General features: G+C 41.1%; 1 protein-coding gene across 9 annotated transcripts in view; it reads right to left on the bottom strand.

The window, feature by feature from the left end:
- LOC120505956 (SLX4 interacting protein) overlaps nt 1–21,852 on the bottom strand; it is an 81,194-nt gene that overhangs the window by 10,990 nt on the left and 48,352 nt on the right. For 4 of the 9 annotated variants that reach the window (XM_039716945.1, XM_039716947.1, XM_039716952.1 and 1 more), the window contains exons 4-7: nt 21,436–21,513; nt 19,479–19,567; nt 6,918–7,030; nt 4,323–5,467 (exon numbers count right to left, since the gene is read on the bottom strand). In XM_039716945.1, coding sequence (XP_039572879.1) covers nt 4,639–5,467; nt 6,918–7,030; nt 19,479–19,567; nt 21,436–21,513 — 1,109 coding nt within the window. In that variant the 3' untranslated portion in view covers nt 4,323–4,638. Of the gene's footprint in view, nt 1–430; nt 585–2,700; nt 2,840–4,322; nt 5,468–6,917; nt 7,031–19,478; nt 19,568–21,435; nt 21,514–21,852 lie in introns of those variants that run through there. The other 5 variants (XM_039716946.1, XM_039716949.1, XR_005628383.1 and 2 more) reach the window with 4 other exon arrangements.

The following is a 21,852-nucleotide window of genomic DNA, read 5'->3' as shown; positions in this document are numbered from 1 at the left end:
ATGCCAGCAAGTAAGGCAGTTATGGAGCTACAGTACCAATTCCTACTGCTGTACTAGAAGATTTAACTTGGACAGAAGGGGAGCAAATCACTGAAATTGTCCTTCACAAAAGGTGCACTGTCAGCTCTCACAGGAACAGATTCCCAGCTCTGGAACAATTTAAGTGGATAGTAAGGGAGGTAGGACAGTTGTGGCTAATTTCCTGAACACAGCTGAAATGCCTTGTGACACTTCCACAGCTATCAGGATTTCTCAGCATAAGGCAACACCAAACAACAAAAAAGTCCCTACCTAAAAATGTCACCTGATTGTAAAGGACGAGGTCATGCGCTGCCAGGCTCGATTTGAATGATCTGGGGCAAACAGGTGGACGAAAGGACTCGTGTGCGTTGATGAAAGAATTTGCTGCTCCTTAACCAGTTTGCTTTACCTTGGAAGCAGCTCTTCCCTCAGTGCTGCCCCAGCTGTCAGAATAAGCACTTCCAGCTCCCTGCAGGTTCAGCTGCAGCGCTTTGATATCCTCTGATGAAAGGCTCCGTGCGTGGCCGTTCCCTCAGCCCACATCTTCTCCTCCACCCGGGTTACTGCCAGCCAGTTTATGTTTATTAAAGGAGAAAAAAGCACAAAGCGAAGAAGTGAGGAGTGCCTTTTATTAAAGCTAATTTCTGAGGCCAACCCACACTTCCCACTGCTGCCAAAAGGGCTGAGTTATTGCCTCTGTTGCAGCCTGTTTGGATAGAGAACCTTTCCCTGGGTACTGATAAAGCCAAGGAGATACCTACTCCTGACATGCAAGCTGGGAGAGTCTATACATCACATCTTTCTTATTCCAATTGCAAACAGAAAAATATTTTCCCCATTTTTTTTCTTTAGGAAGAAACCATTTTCTAGTCAAAAGCCAATGAGATGGTGATGTAAAATGCCAATTAAAACTCATCCAATGCAGTCCACATGCTGTGCAGTGAGAGGGAAGGCAAAGAAACCATTTTCTAGTCAAAAGCCAATGAGATGGTGATGTAAAATGCCAATTAAAACTCATCCAATGCAGTCCACATGCTGTGCAGTGAGAGGGACTGATCACACTGACCAAAGAAACGCCTTCAGAAGGTACTTAACACCTCACTTGGACAAAGCCTTCTGCAGAAAGGGAGGCCTGGGTGCTCACCTGGCAGGTAACACCAGAACCAGCACAAAGCTTAGTACCCACAAGATCCTGGGACACTTAAAGCCTTCCTACTGACCAGCACTGGGCAAGGGAGATTCCACATGAGCTGCTTCCTCTTTATAAACGATTATGTAAAAGGCTGGTCTAGCTTTTGGTACGTGTTTAACCATAGAGGTCCACTAAACAAATATTTTTAACTGCTTTGATGTAAATAATAATGGAAACTATCATCTGCACACATTAGAAAGTGTTTCACTAGGAAACAACTGTTTGATTATCAGCAAAAGCATAGACCAGATGAACCAGATGATTCATTAAAAATAATAACCCACCAAAGCTGGCTGGTTTAGGATAAAAAATGAACCAAAGATATTGTTTCTGTGCTTCAATGGCAGCTTCAGAACAGATATTAAGTATACCTTACTTTTACAGAAAGGTATGCTAGTGCTGCTCAGAAGCAATTACGTAAAAAGAAAGCCAAGACTTGTAAACTGCTAATTTTACTTCAGCTCAGTTTCCAGTTCCCTTTTTTCCCTCTAAACCTGATTTAGAAAATCAGGTTTGTGGTTCTAGAGCATGCCAGAGCACACCTGTGCAAGTCCTCTGCGTGATAAAGAAAAAAGCAAAGTCTAAGAAGATGACCCTGGGCTCAAAGCAGAGAGAGGAGAGAGACACAGACACAGCCGGGGTGTCCCAGCACCCCCAAAGCACCACCAGGTTTGCAAAGGACTAGCTGGTATAAAAGTCCTGCTGCACAGACAAAAGAAAGCACACTTTTGAGCAGCAACACCTTCTAAAGTCCAGAAATGGCTGTGAATTCAGAGCCTTTTCCCTAAACAGCTGCATTTCTGAGAGGATCCAAGACACAACTTTTGACAGTAACGAAGCTCAAAAATACACAGCTCCACAGAGCCTAGAACTCATCAAGACAGTAAGGACAAAAGGAGAGAAGCCCAGCTGTCTGTTCTGACTCTCCAGCCTCTAACACCCTCAATCACCCTGACATCTCTCACTGTGGCATGACCACTGCTTTGAAAGGGAGACACTCCCAGGCATCAGAGAAGAGATACAAAGAGCTTTTTAACTAACATAACAAAATATCCTAAAGGAAAAATCAAGTGGTCTTACCTACACAGACAATGGTTTAACCTAACTAAGCCCCCTCTAAATAGATGACCTTCATTTGAAAGGGTGTAGGCAGGTCTGTTATTCAGTCAAGATTAAAACTAAATTGTAATTATAAGGTTAATACATATATATATATACAGACATATATATATACACACACACATAATAACAGTGGTGATCAAAACTGGTTGATAAAAACTATGTGGTTGCCCTCTGGTTTCTGATACTTGAATTATCTGTGCTAAGACTTTAATATATACTATCAAATTATTCTAACTACTGTAATTTTTGTGATAAATGCTTAATTAAATATCCCTATACCTCTTTCAAGTCCCTCAAAAAGATGCTTTTTACTCCCTTCCTGGCTCAGTATCTCCAGTGCATAAAAAAGACAACAGCAAACATACCTCAGGCTCTTCTTCCTCCAAACCAGGTTATTTGCAGCCTTGGTTTTGCTGGTACTGGGAAAGACCTTTTAGCAGAGCCTGGAGCTGGGTAAGGATTTGCAACCTGACTGCAAAGCACTGAGAAACATCACCCAAAGAGCTGAAAGAAAAAAGAGAACATGTCCTCCAGACACATGCAGAATCTTCTTCATTTGCAGCAAGAGCAGAAATCACTTCCAGCAGGAGGAAGCTGTACAATCAGCAGTGTCCTGCTGTCAGCTGCAGAGCTGCTAACTCTCATCAGGACCTGGGTTACACCACCAACTCTAATGCTCCTGGATGTGAATCATCTCCTTAACCTCAACGAGGAGATCCACAGCCGTAAGGAAATGTCACTGAGATTTTTCTAAACTACTTCACACAAAACCAGAGAGCACAGAATATGCTGAGCTGGAAGGGACTCCCAAGGATCACCAAAGCCCAGCTCCTGGCCCTGCACAGGACAGCCCAACAATCCCTCCTGTGCATGGAGCGTTGTTCAAATGCCTCCTGAGCTCTGCCAGGCCTGCTGCAGTGACCACTTCTCAGGGGAGCCTGCTCGGAGCCCAGCCAGGGTCTGGGTGGAAAAGCTCTTCCCCATGTCCAAGCTACACCTGCCCTGACACAGCTTCAGGCCATTCCCTCAGGTGCTGCCACTGTCAGCACCCAGAGAGATCAGTGCCTGCCCCTCCTGCTCCCCTCACCAGGAAGCTGTAGCTGCAATGGGGTCTCCCCTCAGTCTGCCCTTCTCCAGGCTGAACAGCTCCTCGCAGGGCTGCCCCTCAAGGCCTTCACCATCCTGGTGCCCTCCTCTGGATGTCCTCAAGCACCTCTGTATCTTTTTTACATTCCAGTGCCCACAGTGTCCCCAGCCCTGGAGGCCAGAGCAGGGTGGGACAGGCCCCTCCTGGCTCAGGGGCTGTGATCACACTGAGCTTGAGAATGATGAAAGAAAACGGCTTATACATTTATTCTACACATTAAAAAAGATAAGCATGGAATAAAAAAGGTTCATTTCCTCAGCTCATTAGCATTTAAATTTAAGAAGCAGTATGAACAAGCACTGTGAAATTAAAATTTATCTTAAAATAAGATTTAATTCTGGTATTACTTCCACGTGAAAACCAGCATGTTGCCCTTGCACACAAGCAAGGCCTGATTTTGAAACATGTATCCATGAAGATGTGTATATATGTTTATATGTGAACTTCACCCAAGAACAATGTTTGCACATCCAGGTGTAAATACATAAATCTAAATATATAAAGGGAACCTTCATTTTCCCCCAAGACTGAATGCATGATGACTTGTATCCACAACATGGGCTAGAATTAAATGTTCATATCAAAACAACACAAGCAGAAACTATAGTTATTTTGAAACTTCTCTGAAGAAGTGGACCTCAAATCATCAGCCATTAATCCTGGTAAGAGCTATTTGAAATAAACTTAATTTGCTTTATTGCTGTAAAGATCATGTTAGTAAACCAGGAATTTCTAATATAGAGGGAGGGTTAATTTTTTACTAAAATAAACTACATGCTCAGAATCAAGCAAGAGACCAAATAACTGCAGCTGCTAACAGATCACACAAGGAATTTTAACTTTTGCTGTCAGCAGCTGATATGACTTTTTAATAGCACTGAATATGTATAAATCTAAAATTTTGCTTAGTAAATATTATTTTGTAAGAGATTTTTCTTTCTATAAATATGATGATGACTTGTGCAATAATCATGACTAATTCCTAAAGACTTAAAAGGATTACCTTTATTACAGTGCCAAATGACTAAGATCCTTAGGTAACTAAATTTTCTTAATGTGTTCTCTAATTTTGATTTTGTATTTTTATTGTTTTCCATCATTTTGAATTGCTTCCTGCTCTTTGCTTAGGCACAACCTTGGCTGACCACCCATGCTATTAAGGCAGTATTTCAGATTTTGACTTCTTAAGCCTTCGCAGTTTTAACTTCCCGAGACCATTTTCCACTTCTTTTTTTCTTTTTTGGGAAAGCTTCTCTGAAGACACAGGGTGCAGTTCTAGACCTGATGTCGGCACTGCAGGCAGCTCTTCAGGGGCTGTGCTTGGCTCACTTTGGCTTGTCTGCACTCCACTGCTGCTCACAAAAAGAGACCAGGAGGGACTTTTTCTCAAAGTCAATGACTTCTTGTCAACCACAGTCTTTGCCATGTCTTGCTTTGAAAACAACCTGGAATTAAGAGGTGTCTTCTCCTCCAGGAATGGACTCAAACAATGATCATCACACTTACTCATTTCTGTATTGATAGAAGTTAAAGGAGTCCCTTCAGAGGACACTTTTGTGAAATGCTCCAGCTTTTCCTCTGAACCAGGGCTGTTGAGCTGAGCCTGTGCTCTGGTCACCCTCTGACTTTGTCTAGGAGCCGGCAGTGCTGTCCCAGAGCTGCAAGGAGGGCTCTCACTTAGCAGACTCGCCTCCGACCGCTCCAGAGAGTGAGGTTTGTGCTGGCTGTGAACCTCTTCTGGCTCTCTCTGATGAACATCGTTTCTCTGCTCCAGCACAGGAAGCCCCAGGCTGCTCTCAGCTGTGTTTGTGCAGTCCTTCAGCAGGCCTGGGCTCCTACGTTTCACAGCAGACCGAGCACTGAGAGAAGTCTCACAGTCTCTGTTCTCTGTCTGTGAGTCTGCCCAGCCAAGATACACTTTCTTGGAGTCCTTGCTGATTTGAGGTTTGCTTGCACTACTTCTCCTTGGTTTTGTCCTCTTCACACTGCAATAAAAAGGAATTTTGTTTTTAAAATTAAAAACGAACCTTTACTGACTCCACTTACTGTTTTCCAACTCTGAAATACCACTCGGGCCACCCAATTTCTGAACATGGAAAACATCCCTGTGTATCATCTTGACAAGCAGCAGTGTTTGTCTAGTGTGGATCATATCAAGCGTTATCCATCTGATTTTCCACTGCGCTAGGGGAGAGCCCTATTTATTAATGACCAAGCCATGAAGGAGTGAGTTCACACTCTTTTCCAAGAGGCAGAACTGGATTCATTACAGATGTTAAAGGTCAACAGAGCAGAAGTATATTGAATTCCTTTCTGAACCGGCTAGATAAAATAGCATTTCCTAAGTGCCTAAATGATTGCAAACCATTCCCATGCATCCCCATGTATAATGCATATCTGCAGGACAGAGGGGGCAGGCGGGAGAGGCAGTGAGTGTGCCTCTGTGTGAGAGCTCCTAATCTCTATTTTAGAATGTTCCTCTGGAATTTTTCCCAGGACATTTCAAAGCATTGCTTTAAAGTTAACCACTACTCATCTAGTATCAAGCCCATTCATCTGGCAAGGACTTAGGCAATGCAAGTAGATGATTTTCTGAAAGGAATTACACAGGAAAACGGGATCACAAGGGACCTGAGGAGTGTCAGTACACAAACACTCCTCAGCAGTGTGTTACCTATGGATTGCATTTCACACAGCCCGAAAGATGAACTTTATACCTCAGTCCTGAAGCTGCATTTTGAGTCTAAAGACGTTGCTAGAGATGGCCCCAGGCTGAGACCACGTTTTGCTGCCCAGCAGCTCCCAGGACAGCCCATCTAACTCCTGTCAAAGGGGCACATCCAAAACAGGCAGAGCTGGCACACCTCCAAAGCTAATCTCATTGCTAAAGACAACACAGATGAGACAAGAGTGGTAAAAAGAAAAGTTGCCAGGGTGTGCAGCAAATCCCTGATTTCACAGGTGATTTGGGGCTGCTGGCATCTCCCACAAGTTGGGATGGAGTCCTGGTACCACATGAGCAGTGACAAGTTCAGCTGATCAGCTCATTCTCCCCATCCACTCCACCTGGGATACTCTTTAATTGTTACTATTGATCTAGAGTCTCAAAATGAACAACAAAAAAAATATTTATGAAGTGTTTTTCACCCGATTCAAGCATCATATATTTATTTTGGCTCAGAGCTTCATTCAAGGAAAAACAGCCTGTTTTGACTCTGCCTAGTGCTATGTGTGACATCTATGTGGGTTGTAATAGCTTTCTCCACGCTGTAAAAAACAACAACCATTTTATGTGCTTATCCACACTACAGTAGTAATCTTTCAGTAATTTAAAACAATCTTTTGTAAAGTAGCTTATATTAGTTAAAATTCTATATTATTTAAAATTTTATTTCATAAGCTAAGTTCAAAAGTTTATAAAGAATAGTGGCATACATTTTTCTCAGGATGTCTCGCTTTATTTGCTCACTCAGACTAATCTTACGCTTCTTGTTCTCAGCAGATTCAGTAAAATATTCAGACGTCCCATTGGAAAGTTCTTCTTTCTGCTCCAAAAGAAAATACAGGTTTAAAGCATGACACATCAAAATATGATTATCCAACAGAAAGCTCCATTTCTAATACTAAGATTTACAGCTGTTCTTTATTATTTTGATCTGAGCAGTCTAAAAGAAACAATTATTTTTAATATTTTAATATTTGGGAGTCTAGTCAGTTCTCTCCCCTTGACTCCCAAGCAACATATTTCATATGCTAAAATACACCGCAAACAAACAGGACTGCAGTGCAAAGGATGTAGCTTTCCAAACCATCTGAGGAAACTGTTGGCAAATATTTGACATCTTTGTGGCTCAAACTGTGACAAATGCCAGGAATCTCTCTTGCAGACAGGAGCACGCTTGTCAGTTTTTTTCTGAAGAGACTGACTGGCGCAGTGGTCTATACACTTATTCTCAGAGGAATTCCCATAATTTTCCATACTTAGAAAAAAACATACACAGCGTTATTTGCTCATTGAACAAGGCAAGGGTTAAAACTTTTTATTCTAACATTTAAACGCTTGCAGTTTGTAGTGGTTGGCTACTACAGGACAACAGGGGAATTCTTTCTGGTCTCAGCTAACAGCAGCACCATCCTTTTATATAATACAAGGTTGGGGCGAACGGGAGGGAAGGAAAATGCTCTTTTTCTTCAAGCTGGGAGCACTTCCCTTCACAATGAAACAATCTCAATCAAAGAAGGGCTATTTGCTGATTTCACTATTAACTACCACACACTTCCAAAGAAGTATTACGTCTGAGGCTATGGAGGCGAGGAAGAAGAAGTGGTGAAGTCAAGAGGAGAAGAGGCTTTGTGCATCTCCTTGTCTTTGAGAGCACTTTTCTCCCTCAGCCTCCACGAGGCAGCCTCTGACGGCTCCCCAAACACAGGGAGCTCCAGCCCACTCCTTGGGGAGGCACTGGAACCAGGTGGTGTGGAAGAACTGAGGGACACAGAGACAGCCAGCAGAGGCACAAAGCCACAGCCTGTACATGACCCCTGCCTGGAACAGCCCTTGGGAACCTGTCACTTAGGGGAAATTAAGCCCTGCCCATTTTTATTTCTGTTTTAGAGGAGAGGGCAGGGGGGACCTCCATGCTTTTTCCAGAAGAAACAGCCAGCGAAAACAGCTTCTTATTTTGCAAGCAGAAGGAGGGCAGTCAGGCAAAGAAGTAAAGCCATTTTGGCACTTAAAGCTACAGCTGTTCTGCCCTTCCTTTCAGAGAGACAAGTCACACAAATGTGCACACTGAGCCAGGCATGAAGTTCTGTCCACGCGTGGTGTAAGGAGTGTGTTTACAGCAGGCAGAAACACATGGAGCATACATGCAATGTGATCCCAGCCTCAGAAATCAAGCTTAACTAGTTTAATCTGAGGGATTAATTGCTGCTTCTATTCTTGCTGGAGGTAGATTCCCCTAATTTGACTAAATATATTTTCATACTTTTAATACTAAGCCATTAAAGAATGAAATACTACTAAGATATTCGAGCCTTATGCTTATTTTAAGAGAAGGCAGAGACTGCAAAGTCTGTAGAAACTATTTTGATTTCCAGTAACAGCCACACAACTTGGAGGCTGAAGGCTCTTGCACAATCACCCTGCATCAAAGCAGCTGGAGAGCACTCGTACTTGGCCGGAGAGCCAGAGCCCATCTGAGCTCCTGCTGGGTGGAAAGGGGTGAGGTTAATTCTGGTAAACCTTCAGCCCCCAGCACGCCGACCGGGCCAGGATCAGCAGCCCACTCAGGCAACTCTTGCCACTGTGGTAAGCAACGCATGGAAAGGAGCCCTTGGTACCAAAGCCAGGGAGGGCTGGGGCAGCTCCTGTCCCCTGTACTCCCTACTGCAGATAAGAACAAGCCCCAGCTCCGACCTGCCTCTGACTCCGGGCCCTGCAGGACTGGGTCGTGCCAGGCTGTGAGGAGCAGACCCTGCAGAGAGGCCAGGATGACAAAATCACAGCGCTTGTGAATTGAGTCAGGCTGGAGCTAATGGCCCCAAGTTGCAGGGCTAACACATTCCCTCACTGCGCTGTCATCAACCTTTTGTTTTGCTCACAAATAACTTATCACACAAAGCAGTGACAGAAAGGGTTAAGGCATCAAAAAAAGTAAAAATCAAAATGATTTATATGTGAAACACTTCTGAACATGCCCTCTAAGTACAGTAGATTTTCCCCTCGGAACCACACCCTGTAAGTGCTGTATTTTGAGAGCTGAACAATTAACATAAGGCATATGAGTCAGGCTCTGAAAGACTCTGTGGGAACCAGAGAGCCTTTTGCTATTAGTAGTGATGTAAACTCCCTAAGGCTGGAGTAAGTCCACAATAGAAGGCAGAGGGAGTCATAAATAACAACAGTGGGCACTCCATATACTACTAAGACACACAGCCATTATTGGTGATACTTCCTTTATTTTCTTTATTAGACTTAATAATTTTAGTTAATTAAAAAAAAAAAAAAACAACAAAAAACATACTGTCTGTTTTGGGAATACTATTTATTTCCTATGGGAACTTCAGGACTTGCTAAAGAAAGAAAAAAAGCTAATCTGCTCTCATCCTGTCTAGTAATCCCAGATTCCTTTTAGACAGAGAAATAATTAAAGAAAAATATTCCAGGCATAAAAGGGAGGACAGCAGAAGCAGACATCATATAAACAATGACACCATGACAGAGAAAAACGTCAAAGCACCGCCAGACTTGCGACTCGACTCTGAAAGAGCTGCAGGGAGCGGGATCGCTGCTAACAAATTAAAACCACATTTCTTGGCAAATTGTTAAAGACAGACATATTTACATTTGTATAGAGACTGGGTGGGCACAAAAGATTAAAACGCTTCTCTAGCCCTTGAACTGCCAAGTTCTATTAGAAATATGTGCTCTTAAAACCCCAGGGTAAGCTCAGTCCTCTTTGTCACTGAAACTGCAGAGAAGGGCCCACAGAAGTGACGCTCGCCAAGTCTTACTAGCCTACCTGCTCACTGGCCTCCCCAAACTGAATTCAAGGTCCTTAATACTTATCCAAAGAGATGTTTGGGGGAAGAAAAACCTCTACCAAAACCTACAGAGAACTATCAGACACGGTGCTAGGCACAGAACATACTTCCTTTTTTAAAATTTTTATTTAAAGGTTTATATTATAAACCTTTATATTAAAGGTTTATCAAATTGAAGATTATCTTTTTTTTTTTCCTTTTTTGTTTTTGGCTCTTTTACTCTACCTACTACACACACAAGCTGAAATAGAAACCCTCAGAACTGTAGAAGTGACATTCACTGCCCTCTCCAGCTCTCTCCAGGACAGCTGAATTCAGCAGTACAGCACTAAGTATCTGTTAAAGAACTACCCCTGAAGAGGAACTCATTACTCTGAAGCAGAGTGAAAGCTTTGGCCTTGCCAGCATGACAATATACTCATACAAATACTCTTTTCTTTTTTTTTCTTCCTGTCTAATACTGGGTTGAAAGAAAATCTTCAAAGTGAACACTGCTGCCCCCCTGTCCTGCCTCTCTGGTGTCATGCTTGCTAGTTGTTTCTTGCTCTTCTCAGTGCCACAAGCTTATGTACCAATAAAGGAAGACTAAGAGACAATTAAATTTCATGCCTGGTTCCCAACCCCATAATAGAAAACACAGTTTTTAAAATGCATTTATCAGTGTGGCTCATCAAAAATACTCAACAGAATACATCAGCGGGTTCAAGAAATCAATTTTTATATCATGGTGGCAAAAGGGAGGGGATTATAAAGACAGTAATATAGGCAAAGCTACAAACCAAAGTATTATCCCAGGTCCATACAATAAAACTAAAATCAGTGAAATGAGTAAGACAGAAACACTTATTTAGGGGAGCTTTATGTAAGCTTGCAATTGGATGATTTCTCTCAGTGCCATTCTAAGCTGTATCATGAGCTCTACCATCAAAGATAACCTTTAGGTTTCAGAAGTGTCCTGACAGATGACAGACAGATGAGAGAGGTCAGACAGGACTCCTTCCAATCTGATAAACAAAAAGGCTCCTTAAAGCAAGTGAGGAGGCTTCTGAGGGAAGGATGAATCAGACATTACAATCTAACTGATAAAAAAGTGACAGAGGCAGGACTTTGGGTCTCGTCTCCTGCCCTCTCCCAGCCCACATGAAGGAAAATCTTCCCACAGTTTCAAGATGCAAATTTTTTTGCATTTCCAATGTAATGATGCATCAGTCCTGGCAGTTCTACGTATGAACTCCAACCACATCATAAAACACTTGCAGAAGTTTTCCAAGTACAGAAATGGATACTATTCTCAACCTGAAATACATTTCCTTGATCAGATTTGTGGAATATTGCTCTACATTTTAAAGTTGACTGTCCTGCTGTAGGAGTCAGTAAATTCCAGTAAAAACCATTAAAGTTCCACTGGAATACTGGTGTTGCCTTTGAAATAAGTATTTTTAAGGAATGCTGGTGGTTTTCACAAACACTCCAATTTCAGTCTTGAAAAGAATGTAACAACCAGGCAAACTGCATCTGTTCAGGAGGAGCAGAACTGTTCAACCTTCCCATGACCTAGCATGGAAGGCAAAATCAAACTCCTGGGTCAGCACAGTCTTCACCATCTACCACCAAATTCCTTTGAATGTGACACCACAGATTTTCAGATCTGCTCCTCAGGAGACCCTATGGTCTGTACTATTTAGTCCAAGCACTGGCCCAGTCTGTTACAAGCCCCTGTGATACATATTCCACTTTCTCAAAGCACAAGGTGTGAACCCAAGTTTCTCACTCAATACATAAGTCCTGGCAATCACAAACATTCCAAAGGTCCCCCAGGCATCACCAGATTAGCTTAAAGCATATGACTTCTGTGAGGAAAATGCCTTCTTCCTTTTGAACTATTTGGTTCAGACTTTAACTGTATTTCACATATAGGAGGAATCCCAGACTGTTCTGAGTGTAAGAAATTCAGAGCTCTCTAGATTTGCATTTGAACACCCACTAAAGAAGAGAAAATAGAAGAATTCCTGCTGTAAATGGCAGAGAACAAATGAAATGTGATTCTTCCTAAAACTTAGAGCTGCAGGAGAGCCTTTCCATCAATTCAGACCTATGTGTAACACAGGGAGCAAATACCCATCACACTTTCTAAAGGCACAGAAGTGCTCCCGAAGCAACCGATTTATTTACACACTGAGCAGCACGTGACACAGGCTGTGTGCATTTGCTTGAAGGCAAGAACTGCTAAAATTAATGTTAAGTAATTGAGCTATTAATCATTCTGATTTTACAGACTGATGCTTCAAGACTCAGATTCTATCTTCAGAGAAAGTGTCCACTGATAAGAATTGGAGGAGTAGACAACAGCTTTTCAACCAAAATAACTTCTCTCAATGAGACTACAGAAAAATCGAAAGCATATTGACAGTGAATTTTTACCTTTTTAAAGGAAACCCATGTCTAATAAGCATGCATCTTCAGCCAGCCATTTCCATCAATTTTTAGGTTCCTGACTCCAGTAATCATGAAAGAGGACATGCATGCTAGACACACATTTCATACTTGAAAGATATTTTTATAAAATAAGGGAATAGCAATTTTCTGTGTTGCTTGACCCCTTTCTCCAGCTTACAAATCAAGAGAGAATATCTGGTTCAGGCCCTCCTGTAGTCCTGTACTACAGCTTTTCACAGCTTGGCATGAGGATCCTCTATGTGCCTACCAAACCTCACTGGGTATGGGGGCAGCCAGTGCAGATGTCCCTCAGCATCACCCACCAGCAACACTGCAGCAAACTTTGCACTCGTCCTTCCAGACACAGCATGGGTTATATGGCATAAGGGAATACTCCTTGGAGCACATGACGTATACAGTGTGATTCAGATGCCCAACACTTGGATACTTACAAGAAAAAAATCTGGGGAAAAAATACATCCATTTTCTGCTCTTTTCTTGTTTTTATGCAATTACAATATGCAGTAACACCTGGAGGAGATGTTGTAAAGAGCAACTAATACTCTTGATCTCACCAGTTACACAAAACCAAAATATGTAAAACAAGAATAGCACAGCTCAGAAAATAATTACTGTTCAACAATTTAATGTTTTAGCTTGGTTTCCAAAACCAACGCCAGTACCACCACCCTGAAAACCCCCAAGACTTCTGAGTCCTCACTGGGGATCTGTTCCTCCAAATAATTTCACATCATTACAAATTGTTCAAAAATCCTGCTGTGAACTTTACCATCATATATTTCACTTTCCTGTTCAGTCCAGGTATGGACTTCCCATTAGTTCTAAGAGATTTCTGCTGAAGACTGAGGAACAGATTGATCCTTAAAACAATTTCTTAAAATCCTGTCAAATATTCTTTACCCAACAGGAATATCAAGAATTATTATCAAAACCTTAAGTAAGTAAAACCCTTTCAAATCCTAGAGCTATCAAAATCTTGCAGATGGCACCACAGCTAAATAAAATCTTTAGCTCCCTGCAGCTTTAACATGATCCCTGCCAGCCTTCCCCCTGCCCCCTCTACCAGGGGTGCCCGTCCTCTCCAAGCCTGCAGAGAGGAAAGAGCAGAGAATCAGGTCAAATCCACATGAACCACCAGCATAAGCTGTGACAGCAACACTGAGAGGGGAGAGGGAAATGAGGGAGGTGAAAGGATGATGACAGATGATAATATCTTAAATAACCACAAGGCTTTGACAAATGGGATCTTGTGAACACTGCTAAGTAGTGAGATTTAAATCAACTGGAGCACTCATAAAAAGCAGCTACCAAAATGAGTAAAAGATTACTCAATTTGTCCCTACTTTTTGAGGATTGCTTCATATGGAAATAATTTACAACCTTAATAATTTATACTGCAGCTACAGGACCATCTATATTTCTGCTCTGCTTCACCTGATTTTGCATAATGAGGTACACTTTTATTGAAGATGTATTCCACTTACTTGTTGGCTTTAAGGCAATAAATATTACTTTTTATTTCATTCCATACATACTCTTAATATTCTGTCTGCTTTTCAGATAAATAATGCCACAGAACAAAGTTTTCCAATCAATTCCTTGCAGCAATATCTTGACCTTTTTCCAGCCATCACACAGTTAATTCACTCAGCAGTTTGCATGAGCACAGCAATTGCTCTTTTCAGTAAAAATACTGTGCATTTATCAACAGATGATTTTCATTTACAGTGCCTCTCTACCCAGCTCTGGGAGGTTTCTCTGAAATTCTCCAAAGCCTTCTCTGGTCTTGACTAATTGAAATAATTGTGTCAGTTTTCATTTCATCATTTGTCCACTTCTCCAGATAGTTAATGCAGCTGTGAGATGTCTGCCATGCAGAAAATAAATCAGTTTGTAAGCTAAGAGAAGAAACTGCAACAAGTTCAGACAAATCTCACTGAGGCAATTCCCAGCATCACCGCTCTCAGGTCTCCTCCCTCCCCTTGTGCAGGAGGCTCCTGCCCCACTCAGAGCTGGCAGAAGGGAGCACACACACATGGCCCAGCTGCTCCCAGCCAGGGAAGCTCGGTGTGCACGAATCCAGACTGTGGTACCCAGGAAGATGAGATGCAGGCACTCAGCCCTGCTGGCAGGCGCTGCTGCAGGAGTGGGGACCTCCAAGGAGAAGGGGCAGACAGCTGGGGCAAAAGGGAATACTGTAAAGCTGCTGTAGCTTTCTGTTTATGACCGAGGCAAAGACTTCAGGATCACTCCTCTCAGATGCACCTTCTCAGAGACAGCAGCCTAATGACTGAAGCTAATTGAAAGCCACACCAACAATGAAAGGGAAGTCTCACCCTTACCCAACACGTGGTCCTGCCAAGGAGCAACACCGAAGGATCTGACTGAAAGTGAACCACACAAACAACAAAAATCCAAACCAAAACCACCCCTTGTTTTCAGAGGCACCACTGAATGACCCCAGCACTGACAAACACTGAAGACAAGAATGCTCAGGGAAGTGAAGGCAGGAGGAGCAGAGAACAGGAAGGATGAGTAGCAAAAAAGTGACAGAAGCTTGAGGTGTCAAAAGTGAAAACTCACCCAAGCAATTCTTTGCCAGTTCCACTAATGCGGTGTTTGGATAAAGTTCATTAGTCTCCAGCTTCACCTCTCTATCTTTTTGAAAGAAGTAGTGAACCCTGTTGATATTTTACCATCTACAGCTTATTGTTTTTCTCTTGTTTACTATAGTAACTGAAAATAATTCAGCACCTTATCTAAAATCCCAGAAAACTAGATTTCATAAAATTCAAAAAGGACAGTGACATAGAAAAGTCAGCAGCAAGACAAATATTACAAGAAATGTAACATTAATGTGTTGTGGCTGTTACTTTCAAACCCAGGTAACTCAGCTGCTACCTAAAGGCTGCTTCGGCTCCATTCATCCAAAGCCTGACTGTCTGCTCTTGCAACATTTTTTTGCATCACAATTGGCAAGTGTGTGGGTACAGGATGAGTTGGTTCAGGGAACTGACATGATGGAAAACTAATCCTCCAATGAAAAACAGAGAAACTTCACAAATAAATCATTTTCTGCTAGATCAAGTCAATGAATTAATTCATTCTCAGCTGAAGAATCACTTGGTCCATTGTACCCAGAAAGGAAAGTGGCTGGATGTAGAGGGGATGTGGAGTGACCTTTTCAGTAGCAGCCCACCAGCACAGCACTTCACTGTAATATTTTATACATATATATAGATATACACACACGCCAAGATTTGTACTTACAGTGTGAATTGTGCAATTCTATTTCACAGCATTTCCTTCTTCCCCTACCCAATCTGATATCACTTAACAATAAGTCTTTAAAGCATTTAAGATAACTAAATTTCACATGAAGTCCTGTACTAATCTTTACAAATTGCTGCTATCTGAAGTTTTCATTCTACATTCCAACAGACACACTATTCCAGCAGCATACACTCTAGTGGGACAGATCTGTTAATTACAGCTAAGTTTCATGTTTGCATGAAAGAACCAGAAGCCTCTTCCCAGCATAACCCTGTCACTAAGGCTCTCAGGAGTTTTAAGAATGAGACTTCTCTAATGCTCCTGAAAAGTACTACAATGACATAATTTACAAATCAGACAGGTATCAAGAAGATGAAATAGTTTATTTCCCTCCTGGGGATTTAAAAAAGCACTGGGCACATCTTTAGCACTTTTTTCCTCCATGTGTACCTGTGAAGGGGTTGTTTTGGTTGGTTTGGCTTTTAAAGAGCAATGTTCTGCTGGAACAGAATATTTATTTTTGTCTAATATTCTCTGTAACTTAACAAGGCTCACTGGAAACCCCAAGACCTTTTTAATCAAGACAGGATCTCCTACTGCTCACTTTCTTTTGTGATGTTACTCAAACAGTAATTTCAAATTTCCACTTTAATACCATCCTTAGGTTAACCTCCTCCATGCTTTCCCTAGAAGTGCTTCCTCTCATAGATTCTGGTATAAAGCCGATGTGGTTATCAATGAATACTCCATTGTTTGCACATTTTCAAATGCTCATAAGCCTTCCACCCATTTCCACTGTTTCCCCAGATAACCCATTTCCAATTTTCCATTTTAGCTCCCTACAGAATAATAATCGAGAAAATGTCGTCACTGACAAAGACGACTAATCTCTCCAGAGCTCTTGTATATTTCCTTGGGTTTCCTCTTTTGCCACGTTCCCAAAACTGTCTTCTTTTTCAAGATAAAACTATTCAAGATTGCAAACACAGTTTGGTAAAACAGGAAACAATGGCTTTATGTTTAAACGTGGCATTAATCACTCAACCCATTCTTCCATCTTTTCCTTAAGACTTCCAATTTGCTTATGTAATTTCAATAACTTGCTATATTGTTTCTTTACTAGAGATTTCCCTTCTTCCAAAATGCTTATTACTGCCTGCAGCCTGAGTTTTAAACATAGCCACAGACAAACCCGTTTATAAATGCATCCTAGAAAATTATATATCGATAGATTTTCTTCTGTTTTGCTTCTTAGAGGTGCCCTCAAATATTTTATTGGTTTATGCTTAAATCTAATTTGACAGAGACTGTCTACTTAGTCTTACATGAGGCATCACAGAAGGATTAAAATTAGTTCTCCCAGCAACTGATGCTGAGGTTTGTGCTTGTGAATATCTCAAAAGCAATCTAATTGAAATCTTTCCTATGGTGCAGGAAAAAAATTTCATTTCATGGCTGGCTACATCCCTTGAAACTCGTTGTTTAATTGCAGCCTATTCCAGAGATACACAAAACAGCCTAAAAAGCAGAGAAAAAAGGCAAAGAATGAAGGGCTGAAGACAGGTGAAGGACCAGAGTTGTGGTCAGTGAAGGAAATGAGCACCAGGCTGACATAAAACCTGTTCCAAGTAATGGGAAAGGGGAACACTGAGCCTGATTTGTCTTGACAGAGCTCAGGAATGAAAGCTTGATCCAGACCATAAACCAGCATAAAAACAGTTTAAAAAATACATAATCACTACGTCTTGACTAGGTCAATAACAGTCACAGCAACACAGGAAAGTGACAAAATCTCCATTAACGTATGGTTAACTACTTTTATAAAACACAAACAGGCCCTCAAATCCAAGGGTGTGAGCTGATTAAAGGTTTAAAAGAACTTGCATCCAACACTGTGGCATTATTCAAACCCAAACAACATGGAGAAGAAAACAAAACACAGCCTCATTTTCAGCCCATGACAGGATCTGCAGAGTGTATCAACAGAAAGGTCTTCTGGGTGGTCTTTTGTAGGGCAGAGTTTAGAATTCCAGCCTACTCATGGCTCAACTGCATGGAGAAAAGCAGGCACACACAAAGTGCAGATTCTCTGCCTTTCTTTTGGAGTGCCAAAAACTTGAAAAACCCTCAGTGGCAACCAAACACTCCCCCGGTCTGGCGAAGTACTCAGCTGGAGTATATGACAAATCTGGTACTAATGTGCATTAGGAATCCTGCAACAACTAAACAGTCTGGAGTGGACCTTTTAAGTGAGAGTGGGAAGAATTAAACAGATGCTCCAAAACATTTGCTGAGGGTCTGCTCCCATCTTGCCAAGTTCTTCCAATCAGGGAAGCTGCTTAGGGCTAACTTTCTCTTACTTACTCCCTCCTACCAGCACACTACACTGCCCATCCCAGCAGGGCTGTGCACACACACTGCATCTGTAAGCAAAGCAAACTCCCAAGACTTTATTGTTGGTTAGGTTATCAGCTCATGAAGAGACGTTTTCTTTTTAAATATGAAAGTGTTTCAACTTGCCTTTTAAACAACAAGGAGCTTCCACAGATCAAGATCCAATTTTGAAATAGTCAATTTTTTAATTTGCCTTCTCCTTCCCACAAAAGATCACAAGAAAAACAAAAGAAAACTTCTCAACTCTTATTTTATGGAAAGATGAAAAATACCAAATGAGGGAATTGGATATCTCTGAGCCTTAAGAGTTACTTAAGCAAGAAGAAACCCCATAATTATTTCTCAGTCAAAACGCAGAGATAGAATTTTCTACTTCAAGCATTAAGTAGTTTTCAAGACAATACTGAAAAAGTAATAATTTTCCAAAGAGCAAAGTACTTCTAGAGCAGGGAGATAGGTTTTTTTCTGAGAGTGCAAAAATAATGTGCTTGATTCTTTGACACTTAAGGGTATGTAGCAAGTTAGGAACTGAAACAAGAAAATCTGTATTTAGCATTACAAATATGAACACCCTAGCTGGTATTGGAAAAAAAAAAAAGGAGTCGAATGAGTAAAAGAAAACACATTTTTTCAAGGGTCAAATACACTTTAATACATGTAAGATCAACTCCTAAAATCCACCCAGACCTTGGGGTGTAATTGTGACCCTCAGTGTGAGCCACAGAGCAGCACCTGGGCCCACGTGAGCACTCCTGAGACAATCAGCACTTAACTGCAGGATACAATTCAGAAGCCTTTGACCCTGGTGAAGCCTTCAGGATGAAATATTTAAGGAGAGTTGCTTTTGGTACTTAACCACACACCAGTGCCTTTTCCTCCATAAATGTATGGGGATTTTTTTCCCAGCAGGGCCAGCACTGATCCGCTTGAGCTGCTGCTCAGAACAAGTGCTAAGAAAACAGACAAGAAACCCGAGGACTTTACAAACTTAGCTACATTAGAATTTTGGAGACTAAAACGTTACAAGGAAAATATAAAGATAAAAAAGATCCTTAAATCAAGGTGCTAAAGTCCTACCCAGCTTTCTAAACACATGGTCTCCAAGACTTATAAGGCTCAGAAAATGCTGAGCTTTCAAAATTTCCATTTCTGCCTGCCTTAGGCTCATTTCAGGATGCCCTTTTGAATAGTTTGGCTCAATTGTTCATGTGACTTTCTGGTGCCAAGATGACAGTAACAAATACTTGCATAACTACATCTATATATAAAAATATTTGCTCCGTTTCTATTAAAAACCCCCAAAAATTTAGAGAACAGTTTTGTACCTACCAATCCACCATCGTCACATGTCCAAGCACTTGGATCAAAGTCAAGTTTGCTGACACAAACGATAAATTTCTCTGGAAACACACGGAGCTCTACACAAAAAGAATTGAAAAGAGGATTACAAAAATCATAACCACTTTCAAAACCACTCATAACAACATACATGTTATTTTAGTACACAAAATTACTTGTTTTTTTAATTGCACACTAACTCATTTAATGCAACTCTTGCTTCTCACCAACTCTCTTCTACATGCCACCCCTCCTTTTGTTTTGTTTTTATAAAGCATTCCAAAAAATCAATAAGTAGAATAAATTGAGTTCCCAAGAGGACAGTCATGGCTGCACATTAGTCCACCTGCACCCCTGGACAGGAAGACCAGACAGAACCAAGAGACAAACCACTTAACAAGGATTTCTTTTGTGCTGTTCTGGTGAGGAGTCTTTTCATCACAAAAGCTGAACATCAGGTTTGTAGCCCAGAACAACATTCAGCCAGGGCTTGGCATCAAACCTCAGCATAAAGCCAGGGCACAGAGTTTCACACTCTGGCTGCAGAGATTTTTGAAGTCACTAAACAAAGTGGTTAACTACTACTGAATTACACATTTTACTCATGATCACATGGTTTGTTATGAACACAACAAAGTTTCTGTTTACAAAGGATTGAAAATTGAAGGGTTCTCAGATTAGAACAGACAAGACAAAGCTTTGTTCAGTACCTGGCAATGCTATGGGAAGAGCACAGATGGATATTTTCTTGCTTACATATGGAATTATTTCCAGATCAGTATCCTCATATTTTCAGCTCTGATTTTTTTTTTCTTTTGTTGCTGGGTTTTGTTTTTATAAAAAGAGAATTTAAAAATTTTTTAAGTTTGTTATATTTCAGGATGAAGCCATAACACTCTGTTTTTATGGGACAAGAAAGAGACAAGGCTTGCAGAAAAAAACCTACGAGATTGATCTCACAGATGTTTTTTTTTTTTTGCAGAATTGAAGAGTAGGGCAAGTTGCTTCCAGTAATATGCTTTTATAGTTACATTTTATAACAATCTCATCTGCTGGCTAGCAAAATGCAGGTATCTTTAGGTATTCATTGATGCTTTAGAACAGTTCAAATTTAATAGACAGCAAACAGTGTTGAGATTCCAGTGCAGACACTGAAATTCTGTTCTAACAGGACAAGTTTGATGAAATAAAGTCAACACTGATCTCTTCAGCCAATATGGACTTAGAATACAAACAGTTGACATTTGAAGACAAATTTAAACATTTATGAATATTATGAATGCCTACAAAAGTAATAAATTATGTTAAAATATCCATTCAATTATTCAGCATTGTTAAGGACTTTGCTTTTTTCCATTTAATGCCAAGAGGACAGAGCAGAGGGCAGTGATCATTACAGCTCCTTTGCATTGGTGTTGGCAGGAGAGGATTGATTCCCTTCCTTCCAGAGCATCCTGGCCTGAAAGAACATGAAGAGCAGACGTGGTGCAATGACATCAGCGACGTCAGGATGGTACGGGTGTGTGGAGAACGAAAGCCTTTCCTGCATACACTTGTACTGCACGGTGATGTCACGAGACACTCCAGCAATAATGGAGTGATTCATGCTGCAACCTCTGCTTGATTCACCCTGCAGAGACTCAGGAAAATGCTGAGTCTCGTCATACTTACAGAATTTGGTGAGGCTTAGCTGATTACCCTGGGGCAAGGCATACACAAATTTAAAATTAAGTTAAAAAAAAATCCATCTTATCTCAAGAAACATTTCTCTTTTTATTTTTGTTGTTGTTTCCAGGAAATCTTCTTTTTAAAATGCAAACCAAAAAAAAAAACCACCAAAAAACCCAACCTCTGCAAGCAATTTTAAGTAGATGAAAATCTGACAGTGTCTTAGCTATGTTCCCTTTCTTTCTCCTGTAAGTAGCTCTGTAAGAAACTGATTTCTTACCACGATAATGTTTCCCTAGAGCACAACGGAGATTAACCCATCTCTTCATAAAGTAGGCAGTAATGTGCAAACTGTTGGCTGCAACATAAAACAAAGGGATAAGATTAAGTGTAAGGGTATCTTGGGCATTCTGGTCTCAGTGCTGCACATCTGCTAAGACTGGATTGAGAGAAAGCAGAGGTAGCTCAACGAGACAAAGGAAAAAGTAACTTTAATGGAATATTTTTCAAAAGAAACTGACACTCATACTGAAGTCTGAAGAAATTAGTGCCTGAAACAGAGCAAAAATCTAGACAAACGAACAACCACCAAGTTCTGTAACCCAACCACAGAAATTAAATTAATTAATTGATCAGAGGTGTCATTTGCTTAACAGTGCGGTGTCATGCTTTCAAACACATTCCAACAGATATCCAT

Source organism: Passer montanus, unplaced genomic scaffold (assembly GCF_014805655.1).
Source record: "Passer montanus isolate IOZ18808 unplaced genomic scaffold, ASM1480565v1 scaffold37, whole genome shotgun sequence".
NCBI lineage: Eukaryota > Metazoa > Chordata > Aves > Passeriformes > Passeridae > Passer > Passer montanus.
The sequence above is the reverse complement of the archived record's forward strand: the minus strand, read 5'-3'. Positions and strand labels throughout refer to the sequence as shown.